The following is a 14,209-nucleotide window of genomic DNA, read 5'->3' as shown; positions in this document are numbered from 1 at the left end:
TCTCTCTCTCATGAGACCTGTCATTGGATTTAGAGCCCACTCTAATTCAGTATGACCCCATCTTGACTATATCTGTAAAGATCCTATTTCCAAATAAGGTCACATTCACAGGTACCAGAGATTAGGATTTAAATATATCTTTTGGGACTGGGCACTGTGTGTGTATGGTGGTGTACACTTGTGGTCCCAGCTACTCAGGAAGCTGAGGCAGAAGAATCGCTTGAACCTAGGAGGTGGAAGTTGCAGTGAGCAGAGATCATGCCACTGCACTCCAGCCTGGGCAACAGAGCAAGACTGTGTCTCAAAAAAATTAATTAATTAATTAAATGAATCTTTTAGAGGAACACAATTCAAATAATAATACTAGATATCATTATACCTAAGAATATGATAGTATTTTCTCCCCAAGATTAAGGAACAAGTAAGGATATCTGTTGTCACCATAACCACTTCTATTCATTATTGAAGTTGAGGTCATAGCCAGAACAGTAAGTCAAGAAGAGACAATAAAAGGCATACAGATTGAAAAGGAAGAAATAAAAACTACTTGCAAATGATGTACATAAAAAAACCTAAGGATTCTGCAAAGACTATTTGAGCTAATAGCTAAATGTAGGATGTTTGCAAGATGGATCAAAGTAGAAAAGTAAATTGCAGCTGGGCATAGTGGCTCACGCCTGTAATCCAAGCACTTCAGGAGGCCAGGGCAGGCAGATCAGGAGTTCAACACCAGCCTGGCTAACATGGTGAAACCCCATCTCTACTAAAAATACAAAAATTAGCTGGGTGTGGAGGTACACACCTGTAGTCCCACCTACTCGGGACTCTAAGGCAGAAGAATGGCTTGAACCCGAGAAGCAGAGGTTGCAGTGAGCCGAGATTGCACCATTGCACTCCAGCCTGGGCAACACAGTGAGACTTGGAAAAGAAAAAAAAGAAAAGAAAAGTAAATTGCATTTCTACATACCAATAAAAACAATTCGAAAATGAAATTTGAAAGACAATGCCATTTAAGACAGAATAAAAATCTGTTTTAGTCTGTTGGGGCTGCTGTAACAAAATACCATAGACTGGGTGGCTTATCAACAATGGGAATTTATTTCTCACAGTTGTGGTGGCTGGGAAGTCTGAGATGGTGGTGCCAGCATGGTTGGGTTCTGGTGAGGGCTCTCTTCTAGGTTGTAGACAGCCACCTTCTTGCTGTGTCCTACATGGAGGAGGAAGCAAACAAGCTCTCTTTTATAAGCACAGCAGTCCCATTCATGAGAGTCCTACCTTCATGATCTAAGCACCTCCCAAAGGCCCCACTTCCTAATACCATCACCTTAGGCACTAGGATTTCAATATATGAATTTGGGGAGAACACAGAGATTCAGACCATAGCAAAATTTGTAATTGGGGAAAATTTAATAAAATATGTGCAAAATCTTTACACACTGAAAACTATAAAAATATTTTGCAACAAGTTAGAGAAGACCTAAAGAAAAGAGCTATACCACATTCATGAGTTGAAAGATCTGATATTGATAAGATGTCAGTTCTGAAATAGATCTCAAGGTTCAGTGCAATCCCAATCTAAATACCAACAGGTAGATATGACACTAAAAGCATGAACAACAAAAGAAAATAAATAAATAAATAAATTGGACTTTATCAAATGAAAAACCTTTTGTGCATCAAAGGACATTGTCAAAAAAATGAAAAGATAACCTACAGAATGAGAGAAAATATTTGCAAATCATACATCTGATAAGGGACTAGTATCTAGAATCTACGAAGAATTGTTATAACTCAACAACAGAAAGACAACCCAATTTAAAAATAGGCAAAGGACTTGACTAGACATTTCTCTAAAGAAGACATACAAATGGCCAATCAGCACATGAAAAGATGCTCAATGTAGTAGGGAAATACAAATTAAAACAACAAGGACATACCATTTCATACCTACTAGGATGTCTGTAATAGTAATTTTTCAAATGCAGAAAATGAATATTGGTGAGGATGTAGAGAAATTGAATGTCTTGTCCATTGCTGGTAGGAATGGAAAATGGTGCAGCTGCTGTGGAAGCAGTTTAACAGTTTCTGAAAAAGGTAAACATAGAATTACATTATGATCCAGCAATTCTACTCCTAGGTATAGACTCAAGGAAATTAAAAGCAGAGACTTGAGAGATACTCGTATGCCAATATCCATTGCAGCATTGTTCACAGTAGCCAGAAAGGGGAACCGACCCAAGGGCCTATCAGCAGATGAGTGGGTAAACACAATGTGGTATACACAAACAATGGGATATTATTTGGCCATAGGAAAGAAATCAGGATCTGAAACATGCTAACATGGATGAATCTTGGAAATAGTATGTCAAGTGAAATAAGCCAGACACAAAAGGACAAATATTGTATGACTCCACTTATATGAAATATCTAGAATAGGCAAATTCATAGAGAGAGGAAGTAAATTAGAGATTACCAGAGGGCAGCCAGGTGCGCTGGCTCACACTTTAATCCCAGCACTTTGGGAGGCATAGGTGTGAGGACTGCTTGAGGCCAAGGCCCAGAATTCCAGACCAGTCTGTGCAAACACAGGGCAAATGCAAAACAAAAGCCCTTCTCTACAAAAAATATTTTTTAAGTTAGCTGGATATAGTGGCTCATGCCTGTAGTCCCAGCTACTCAGGAGGCTGAGGCAGGAGGATTGCCTGAGCCCAGGAGTTGGAGGCTACAGTGAGCTTTGATTGGGCCTCTGCACTTCAGCCTGGGTGGTAGTGCAAGATCTTGTCTTTAAAAAAAAAAGAAAAAGAGAGAGAGAAAGAGATTACCAGGTGCTGGAGGGAGGAAGAATGGGGAATTATTGTATAATGTTTACAGAATTTCTGTTTTGAACAACAAAAATGTTCCAGAACAAAAATGTTCCAGATATTGTGCACAACAAATGATGCACAACAATGTGAATATTTTATGTTATGTATGTTTTATGATAATTTAAAAAATTAATAATGTAATATTCCAAAAGTTATTGCATGAATTATGCACTTTGAATTGTATACTTGAACTGTACACTTTAAATGTATGAATTGTGTGGTATGTGAATTATATCTCAATAAAGTCGTTCTAGAAAATACCAGCAATGTTTTTGTAGAAATTGGTGTGCTAATCCTAAAATTTATGTAGAAATGCAAAGGACCTAGAATAACCAGAATAATCTTGAAAATTAGCAAAGTTGGGAGACATATATTAGTGAATCACAAGACTTTCTCTAAAGCTGTACTAATGAAGATGGTATGTATTGGTGTAAAGGTCCATGGAACGAGAAAAAGTTCAGAAATCAGGCCCCACTTATATAGTAGTTGATTTTTGATCAAGATGCCAAAGCAATTCAATGGTGAAAAGATCACTTCAACAAATAGTGCTAGAACAACTGCTTATCTCTATGGAAAAGATAAACCCTACCTCACATCACACACGTGAAATTGTTTGAGATAAATTATACAACTGAATGTAAAAGTGAAAATTCTGGATAAAGCTCCTACAAGGAAACATAGGGCAGTATTTTTTTAGGATACAAAAAGCACTAACTATAAAGAAAAAAATGACAAATTGGACTTCATCAAAACTAAAAACTTTACAAAAAAACAAGCCATAGATGAGGCACAGTATTCACAATACCTGCACATATGGCTGAGAAAAGCTTTGTATCCAGACTCCTACAACTCAGTAATAAAAATACCAAAACAAATTATTAAAAAATGCACAACAACTTGGAACAGCTGTTTTATAAAAGACTACATACAAATGACAGTAAAATATGAAAAAGGGTTCAATATCATTAGTCACCAGGGAAATGCAAATTAAAACTAAACTGAGATAGCACTGTATACATCCACTAGTTTGGTGAACATTAAAAGAACAAAAACAACAAACATTGGCAACTGGAATTACCATACGTTGCTAGTTGGAGTCTTAAATGGTATAACCACTTTGGAAATTGATCTGGTAATTTCTTTTAAAGTTAAACTCTATGACCCAGCAATAACGCTGCTAGGTATTTTTGCAAGATAAGGAGTTTTTCCGTAATAGCCCCAATGACCCATCTTCTCCTAGAAGATACATTCTGCCTATCTGTTGAGAGGCAAACTGTGGTTTGTCTCTTCACTTTGCTAAGTGAACAGATAAACACATTTTGGTGTGTGGAAACAACGGAATACCACTCAGCAATCACAAGGAGAAAATTACTGATAGGCAATATCCAGCAGCTTAGATGAACCCCAGAAACATTATGGTGAGCAAAAGAAGCCAGATACAAAATAGTGCATACTGTCTTATTCTATTTATATGAAATTCCAAAACAGGCAAAAACTAATTTATGGGGCAAGAAATCATAACATCGGTTGCCTGGATTATAAGGATGGGTGTTGAGTGGTAAGGGCCACAACAACTTGCTTTTTTTTTTTTTTTTTCTGAGGCAGATTCTCAAGGTTTCTTCCTTAAACCAATTACTATGGTACATCTCATTAAGAGATTTTCTAACCTTAACCATCCTTGCATTCCTAGGATGAATCCAATTTGGTAATGGTGTATTTTTAGTAGACATTTCTGGAATCAGTTGCCTACTGTTTTATTTAGGATTTTTGCATCTATATTTAGAAATGAGATTGGGCTTTAATTTTTCCTTCATATACCATCCTTATCTCATTTGCCATCAGAATTGTTACACTTTGTAAAATGAGGTGGGCAGTGTTCCCTCATTTTATATTCACTGGAACATTTAGATAACGATTATCTGTTCTTTGAAGTCTGGGTATAACTGGTAAACCTTCTGGGTTTAATGGGTTTTATTTTTATCTTAATTTAATTTAATTTTTTTTTAGTATGGAGGGTAGATTTTAAAACTCCCAATTCAAGTTATAAATCTAACCAAAAAAAAATGTATTTCTTCTTGAGGAGTTTTGTTAAGTTATATATTTCTAAGAAACTGCAGTTTGTCTATGTTTTCAGTTTATTAATTATGGGTTTTAAGTAGAATTGTGCATAAATGACCCTGAGAACTTACTCTGTGTAGTCTGGACAAGATGCCTGCTAGGACTGGTTGCGCCTTCTCCTAGAGAGAGAGACTGCACCCAAGTTCAACTTCCCACAGAACCAGTAGCTCCCTTCCTTTGGCAGGAGGGTCTGTGGCTTGCCAGAACACCCCAGGTGTGGGGCTTTCACAGCAACTCCAGTAAACAACAAGCACTTAAATACAAATAACTCATACTAAGCAGTCTGTATGCCTCCCACAAACAAAGTTAATTCTCATGCTGGCACTGGTAGAAGATAGAAGAGCCTGGGGCTAGTGATACCCATGAAATGCAAACCCACTGTGAGTCTGGCTCATCACCCTGGTCCTGCCGTGATTCTCTGTCCAATAATGGGAGGACAGCGATTCTATCTCAAATGGTAGTTTATATACCATTGGTCATCTCTAATTGCTCACTCTCTGTCTCTATTAAGTGCACTAAAGGTTTGTCATGGTTGTTTTCACTTTTATTTTGGAATAATTTTAGATGTACAAAATGTTGCAAAGTTAACACAGAATTCCCATATAACCTTCACCTAGTTTCGCTAATGCTGACATTTCATATGACTATGTGCATTTGTTAACAGAGATTAACATGGCTGGGCACGGTGGCTCACACCTGTAATCCCAGCACTTTGTGAGGACTAGGCAGGTGGATCACCTGAGGTCAGGAGTTCATGACCAGCCCAGCCAACATGGTGAAACCCTGTTTCTACAAAAAATTAGCTGGGCGTGGTGGTGGACGCCTGTAATCCCAGCTACTCAGGAGGCTTAGGCAGGAGAAACACTTGAACCCAGGAGGTGGAGGTTGCAGTGAGCCAAGATCGTGCCATTGCACTCCAGCCCGGGCAACAAGAGTGAAACTCTGTCTCAAAAAAAGAGAAGAGATTAACATTAGTGCAACACTACACTACAGACATTATTCAGATTTTCCTTTTTCTTTTTTTTCTTTTTCTTTCTTTCTTTTTTTTTTTTAAAGACAGAGTCTCACTTTGTCACCCAGGCTGGAGTGCAGGGGTACAATCACGCCTCACTGCAACCTCTGCCTCCCAGGCTCAAACAATCCTTTCATCTTAGCCTCCCAAGTAGCTGGGACCACAGGTGTGCACCACCATGCCTGGCTAATTTTTAAATTTTATGTGGAGATGGGTCTCACTTAATTGCCCAGGCAGTTATTCACATTTCACCAGTTTTTTCATTAATATCTTTTTCCTGTTTTAGGATCCAATACAAGATAACCACACTGCATTTAATGTCATCCTATTTAATTTTGTAAAACTCAATTGTATTGAGAAAAATTAACATATCATAAAATTTACCCACTTAGCATATATAATTCAGTGCTTTTCATTATATTTACAAAATTGTGTAGTCCTTACCATAATCTAAGTTTAGAATATTTGCATTACCCCCAAAAGCAATCCTGTACTCATTAAGCAGTCACCCCCCATTCCTCCCTCCTATAGCCCTAGGCAACTAATTTTTCTGTTTCTATTGATTTTCCTGTTCTGGACTTTTCATATAAATGGAATCATACATTGTGTGTGGTGTTTTATGTCTGGCTACTTTCACTTAGCACATTTTGCAGATTCATCCATAGCATAGTATTTATCAGTACTTCGTTCCTTTATATTGCTGAATAGTATTCCATTGTATAGGTATATGGCATTGTGTTTATCCATTCACCAGTTAATGAGCATTTGGATTGCTTCCATTTGGGGGTTATTATTAATAATGTTGCTAGAATATTGTGTACCAGTCATCATGTGGATGTATGTTTTCATTTCTCTTGGGTATGTACTTAGAAGCACAATTGCTTGGTCATATGGTAACTGTGTTTAACATTTTGAGGAACTTCCAAAGTGTTTTCCAAAGTGGTTGCACCATTTTACAGTCCATCAGCAATATATAAGGGATTCAGTTTCTTTACATCCGCATCAGCGCTTGTTATTATCTGCTTTTGTTTTTCGTTTTGTTTTCAATATAGCCATCCTAGTGAGGGTGAAGTAGATATCTCATCACGGTTTTGATGTGAGTTTTTCTTTTGGTTAATGATGTTGAGCATCTTTTCATGTGCTTATTAGCAATTTGTATATCATCTTTAAAGAAATATCTATTCAAATTCTTTGCCCAACTTTTAATTGTAGTGTTTTCTTATTTTGAGTTTTTTTGTTTGTTTTGATGGAGTCTCGCTCTGTTGCCCAGACTGGAGTGCAGTGGCGCGATCTTGGCTTGCTGTAACCTCTGTATCCTGGGCTCAAGCAATATTCCTGCCTCAGCCTCCCAAGTAGCTGGGATTACAGGCACACACCACCATGCCCGGCTAATTTTTGTACTTTTAGTAGAGACAGGGTTTCATCACTTTGGCCAGGCTAGTCTCAAACTCCTAACCTCAGGTGATCTGCCTGCCTTGGCCTCCCAAAGCACTGGGATTACACGTGTGAGCCACCACACCTGGACCTTATTTTGAGTTTTAAGAGTTCTTTATATATTCTGGATGCAAGTCCCTCTTCATGTATATGATTTTCAAATATTTGAAAATGTTTGTCAAAAATCAATTGACTATTAATATAGCAGTTTTGATTTCTGTAACTTTGTAACAAGTTTTGAAATAAGAAAATGTAATTCTTCCAACTGTGGTCTTTTTGTAGATTGTTTTGGCTATTCTGTGTCATCTTATTTTAAATTTGTTTCATTTAACCACTTTTGGTTTTGGGATTTTATTTGTTGTTTCTTAGTTTTCTATTTCATTCATTTCTGTTTTATTTTTATAATTGTCTAGCTTCTACGTTCTTGGGTTTACATATTTGCTTTATAACTGTAAAAATGAACATTTATTTTATCACCATTAGGACTTTTTTTTTTTTTGAGACAGGGTCTCGTTCTGTCATCTAGGCTGGAATAGTGTGGCATGGCCATCGCTCACTGCAACCTCTGCCTCTCAGGCTCAAGCAATCCTCCCACCTCAGCCTACCAAGTAACTGGGACTACAGGTGCATGCTACCACACCCAGCTAATTTTGTATGGAATGATACATTTCTCAGAAGTACCCCTGTAGTTAAGCAACACATGACTGTATATAAGTATATATATATTTTTAAATCCATGAGTTTAAAAATAGACTCTTGGATATAAGACATAAAAAGCCGACCATATGCTATTCACAATAGGTATGCTTAAAATCTAATGATCTAGAAAGACTAAAAACAATGGAATGTCAAAATAATTACCAGGTAAATATTAATTTTTAAAATTGATAGCACAGAATTTTATAGCCACAGCAGAGGCCAGAACACAGTGTAATTATGCTGATATTAGACAAAAAAGACTTTTAAAGTATTTAGGGATAAAGAAAGTCACTGCAAAATGAAAACATGAACAATTCACTAGGAATATTCGACAGTTCTGATTTTCTGTGCAACAACTAACAGCATAATTGACAGAAAGAGATGGAAAAAATGAACAAATTCACTGTCAGTATGGGGTAGACAAAAATAGAATATGAAAGGTTTGAACATGGTGATTTTCATGACTCAGCATATACCAAAAAGTCAAGATTTTCTGACCACAATGTACTACAATTTGAAATTCATTAACAAAAAGATAACTCCTTACAAAAAAACCTTAAAAAGTACTTCTAAATGATTCACATGTCAAAAAAGAAATCATAAATGAAATGAGTACATACTTAGCACTGAAAGAGTATGACTACAATACATAATAAAATCTGAGGGATGTAGCTAAAGCAGAACTTGAGTCATTTGTGGGTTTGACTGCACACATTCAAAAAGAAAAAACTGGCCAGCCATGGTGACTCATGCCTGTAGTCCCAGCTACTTGGGAAGCTGAGGTGGGAGGATAGCTTGAGGCTGGTAGGTGGAGGTTGCAGTGAGCTATGATCATGCCACTGCACTCCAGCCTGGGTGATGGACCCAGACCCTGTCTGGAAAAAAAAAAAAAAAAAAAAAGCCCATCTCTATTAAAAAAAAATACAAAATTAGCCAGGTGTGGTGGCAGGTACCTATAGTCGCAGCTATTTGGGAGGCTGAGGTGGGAGGATTACTTGAGCCCAGGAGTTCAAGGCTGCAGTGAGCTGTGATAGACCACTGCTCTCCAGTTGGGGCAACAGAATGAAACTCTGTCTCTTTAAAAAAAAAAAAATTTAACATGTATGCTTAACTTAAGCTTAAAGTTTATCAGTATCTCTACCTTTCTCCTAAAATATACTAATAACCTTAGAACATTTTAACACCAGTCACTTGCCTCTTGTCTGACATGTTTTTGTCATCTGATAGTTTTGTGCCTCCTTTTTTTTATGTCCCTCAAATTCATCATCATTACTATTAGCAGTAGGAGTGGTGTTTTCTACAGTCAGTGGTTGCTCCGGTTTACCCACATTTGCTATTTCTTTGGAGATCATCAGTTCTTGCTTTCTGCATCTTTCTTCTGGTTTTGATTTGCTCCTTCTGGAAGTAAAATGTTCCCATAGTAATATTTTCTGGAAGGGCCTATGAATGGTAAACTCAGTCTTTGCCTAAAAATGTCTTTTTTCTGCCTCACTTTTGAATTACAGTTTAGGTAGTTATAAAATTCTAGCTTATCAATTATTTTCCTTGTATATTTTGAAGATATTTTTCTGTTGTCTCCTGGCTTCTGACTATTGAACACTGTGCTGTCAACTTATTTTTTGCTTTTTTATAGGTAGTCTATCCTTTATCTCTGGTGGCATTTAGGATCTTCACTTTGTTTTGTGGTCTGCAGTTTCCCTATTATGTCTAGTGTAGATTTATTTTCATTTCTTATCCTTGGACTCAGTGCAGGCTTTTATTCTGCAGATTCTTTCCTTACAATTCTAGTAGAGTCTATGTTATTATCTCTTTGAATACTACCACCTCACTATTCTCCCTATTACTGTTTCTGGAATTTCTATTAAATACATATTAGACTATCTCATTCCTTGTACCTCATAACCTCCTTTTAACATTTTCCATCTCTTCATCATATTGCTGCATTTAGCATAATTTCCTCAGATGGGACTTCTAATTTACTAATTCTCCCTTCAACTTCTTTTTCAGCTTACAAACTTTTAATTTAATAGCTAGTTCTCATTTCTAGACATTCTAATTTGTTTCTGTTCAAAATATTACCTTTTTTTTTTTTTTTTTTGAGATAGAGTCTCACTGATGCCCAGGTTGGAGTTCAGGGGCATAATCTCAGCTCACTGCAACCCCTGTCTCCCAGGTTCAAGTGATTCTCCTGCCTCAGCCTCCCCAGTAACTGAGACTACAGGTGCACACTACCATGACTGGCTAATTTTTATATTTTTAATAGAGACAGGGCAAATTAAATATTTTTAATTTGCCATGTTTGCCAGGCTGGTCTTGAACTCCTGACCTTACGTGATTCACCCACCTCAGCCTCCCAAAGTGCTGTGATTACAGGAGTGAGCCCCACCTGCCCCACTTTTGGTTTTTTTTTTTTTTTTTTTTTTTGGTTACAATAGTAGCTAAAACTTACTCTGTGCCAAGCATATGTGTACTTTTCTAAGCACTTTACATATATTAACACACTTAATCCTTACAACAACCCATTGATATAGATACCATTAGTATACCTACTTTACAGATGAGGGACTTGAGGCACAGAAATATTAAGTGACTCACCCAAAGTCACCCAGGTGGTAGGTAATAGTGATAAGATTTGAACCCAGCACTTTAGCTTCAGTTTCCGTGCTCTTAACTACCGTGCAACAGTGCCTCTCATGAGGTTTGTTCTTTTCTTGGTGTTTTAATTACATCTTTTAGGGCTTTAATAATTTTAAACATGTTTATTTTACATTCCCTTTCCAATTGTCATTCTATGATATGAAGTTTTAGGGTATCTTTTAGTGTTATTTATTGTGTCTGCTGACTCTTAAGTCAGCAGGATTTTGTCCTCCTGCATTTCATTATTTGTGTTTATGAGCTTATCTTTAAAGAAGCCTGTTTTTCTGTAAGAATCCCCTGTGACCTGGTTGTAGATGTGTCCCTCAAGAGCAGTTTTGCATTTGCCACAGAAAGATCACCAGATCTGGACCTCTTTTTTGGCTGTTTATCATTTTGGGAGTCATTTATCATCATGGTTCCTGGACCGTCTGCAAACTTGAACCTCCAAATTTGAGGTAGAAACAGACCCTGAGAATTCATTTCTCAGAGGATATTTTTCCCCATCCAGACAGAGGCATATAAATTCTTTTTTGTCTCTCTGTGCCAGTGAATTGATGGTTTTCTTAATCTACTCTTTTCAGTATGGGTGTAGCCTTTTAAAAACTGCTGCAGTTTTTTAACTAAGCCCAGCTGTGGCAGCATCCCACATCCTTACCACTCACTTCCCTCTTTGTTACTGACACACCTGGAGACTTCCTTTCTCTCTTGCCAGTTCATTCATGCATTTAAAATAATTTTTGCTGTATTTTGTCAAGCATTTTAAGGCAGTATGGCAGGAGAGTTTTCAGACTGTTTTCTCTTACCTTCTTTTAAGAAAATTAGGAGTCTCATTCCACCCTTTAAAAAAAGTATGATGTTAATTATTTTCTCTTGGTAAGAGTGATTAAAAAATTGGGGATATCCATAGAAGTGTTAGGAGGAAAATGCAAACTACTCATTGTACCACTACCTAAAAGTAGCCATGATTTATATGTTTTCTCCTTTTTGTATTATATGTGTTTAGATATACATATACATATATGTGTGTGTATATATATGTACTATATAACTTGATTCATGTGTGAATATCTGTTTATGTGTGCGATTTTTCACCTAAAGTGTATTGTATTTTTCTTACATCATTAAAATTCATTAAAGAACAAATAACTGAAGAAAAACTTCTGTCTTAGAAGCATAAGGATAAATGGGGGGCATCTTCCTGCATATATTTGATTAGCTGTTCTGCAAATCTACACTTCTGCACCTAGAAATAAAAAAGGGACTAGCTGCACTAAGAGCCCTAGAATCCTAATTAACATTGTGCTGCTGATAGATGCCTTACATTTAAAGCAAGATCATTTGTTTCTCTCCCACAGAAATGATTTTCATTGACTATTCTGAATAACTTTATATTTCCGGTCTCCAATTTGCTGCAACTAAATCTTAACTACTCCTCCATTCTAGCTTTCTTGTTGAAATTTCTCTCTGAGCAAAGCCTGGAATGTCTGAAGTCATTCCCCAACACAGTTGCTAGAGATGGGCTGTGAAATAACAGAATTTAGCAGCAAGTCTCTCCACAGGCCAGTGTATAAAAAGGATCTGAAACCTCGGCTGGGAATGACAAGTATGCTAGAGGGAATGGCACTCCCCTGCCCGCCTTCCAAAAGCAGTTTGGCTTCAGGAGAGTGGGTGTGTGTTTCACTTGGTCTTGCAAATGTAGGTCTAACTTTGTCACCGCCTTTCCGTCTGCCCTCCAGCATCTGTGCCCAGTTGACGTAATGACTGTGGAAGGCAGATTGAACATTATTGAGAAGACAGTCTGGAAATTGCAAGAGGCAGGCAGGGTCAAGGATGGAAAGCATTCTTGGGAGACTGGGGTTCTCAGCTCACAGTAATTGAGAAATCAATTCAAACTCATGGCATACAATGAAATTATATGCGTGTGTGTGCATTTTCTAGAAGTTACCCCATGGCCCTTTCAAGTTAAGTTAGCACTATACAATGTCTTGGCCAAATGAATTTGAGTTCCAAGTTAGGTACTTGAGACTCAAATTAGTTCCAAGCTAGTTTCTTAAAATTTGTAGTAGAAATAATAGCCTTAAAATGTAATTTATTAAAAATTAAATTTAGGGCCAGGCACGATGGTTCCTGCCTATAAACCTAGCACTTGGGGAGGCTGAGGTAGGAGGATTGCTTTAGCTCAGGAATTTGAGACCAGCCTGGGCAACATAGTGAGACCTCGTCTCCACTAAAATAAAAAATTAGCCAGGCATGGTGGCACACACCTGTAGTCCCAGCTACTCAGGAGGCTGAGGCGAGAGGGCCACTTGAGCCCAGGAGTTCAAGACTGCAGTGAGCCATGATCATGCCACTGCACTCCAGCCTGTGTGACAGAGCAAGACCCCCCTCCAGAAAAAAATTAAAATCTTTAAAAAATAACAGTTTTGATTTACAACTACCAGAATTTATGAGAAAAAGAATTTTAAGTTTCAAAAGTTTAGTGTGTACACTAAAAAATGAAAGCACAAAGCTTACGTTGCCAATAAGATATTAGAAACAGATTAGAACTACACAACTCTACTTCCTGCAGATTAAAGTTTGCCAAGGCTTTATTTATATTTTTATTTTTTAAAAAATTTAAAAACTGAGATGTTGATTCATTTCTAACAGGAACACACAAATGTCTGATGGTGGCCCAGAAGGGCTGTCACTCAGAATCAGGTGGGTGCAGAGCGGCGTGCAGGAGATGATGACCTAGCATGAGACAGGATGCATCACATCTGGGTGACGCCTCTCTCCAGGGAATCAGCCTGGACTAAATGCCTCTCCTGGGTCAGGATGCCCCGCATGCCCCGAGATGCCTTCTGGAGAGAAGGAAGTATGTGAGAGTATCCTGAGTTACGTGAGACCTAAAATGCCTGAGAAAACCCTGAAATGACTGAGTCTATCTGGAGCTTATTTGATTGTTTTTCTGCCATCAGATAGAATGAGATCTCAAAAGACAAATTAAATTATATTACAAGAAAATAAAACTCAATCGCTTGCCTATTTGCGTTTGTGGCCTGTGAAAATCTTGCCCACCAAACTACGAGAAGCAACATGAGGGGCTTTATGATCACTCTGCAGGTAGGTGGGCATCTCATGGAATCCAAGGGGAAAGGCATGGGCTAGGCTGAGAAAGGACTAGAACCAGGAGCTGAAAGTCATTGGGATCTTTTCTCAGCTGCCACGGCTGCATATCTGTTTCTGTCTTCTCTCTTTGAGGCCCATCTTTCTCCACGTCTCCCATTCATCTGACAGAATATAGTGGCATCAATGCCTAAGTTACGTGACACAGTTTTAGCCACATGCAGATTCTACCTTTCTGTATCTTGGTCTCATTCCCAAATTCTTGGACAAGAATCTGATTGGCCCACTTAAGTCCCATGTCTGTCTTCCTCCATTCAATCAATGGTGGCCTGAGGGG

The 14,209-nt window shown here is 37.8% G+C and overlaps 1 protein-coding gene across 2 annotated transcripts in view; it reads left to right on the top strand.

The window, feature by feature from the left end:
• The window catches only part of PLEKHA8 (pleckstrin homology domain containing A8), an 87,603-nt gene extending 73,811 nt beyond the window's left edge, over window positions 1-13,792 (top strand). Inside the window, exon 14 of one of the 2 annotated variants that reach the window (XM_007981729.3) lies at window positions 13,414-13,792. In XM_007981729.3, the coding sequence (XP_007979920.1) occupies window positions 13,414-13,431 (18 nt within the window). In that variant the 3' untranslated portion in view covers window positions 13,432-13,792. The remainder of the gene's footprint in view (window positions 1-13,413) is intronic. The other variant, XM_007981730.3, reaches the window with a different exon arrangement.
• Window positions 13,793-14,209: the final 417 nt, after the last annotated feature.

The sequence above is a fragment of the Chlorocebus sabaeus genome, chromosome 21 (genome assembly GCF_047675955.1).
Source record: "Chlorocebus sabaeus isolate Y175 chromosome 21, mChlSab1.0.hap1, whole genome shotgun sequence".
NCBI lineage: Eukaryota > Metazoa > Chordata > Mammalia > Primates > Cercopithecidae > Chlorocebus > Chlorocebus sabaeus.
This window is presented reverse-complemented; position numbering and strand designations above follow the sequence as displayed.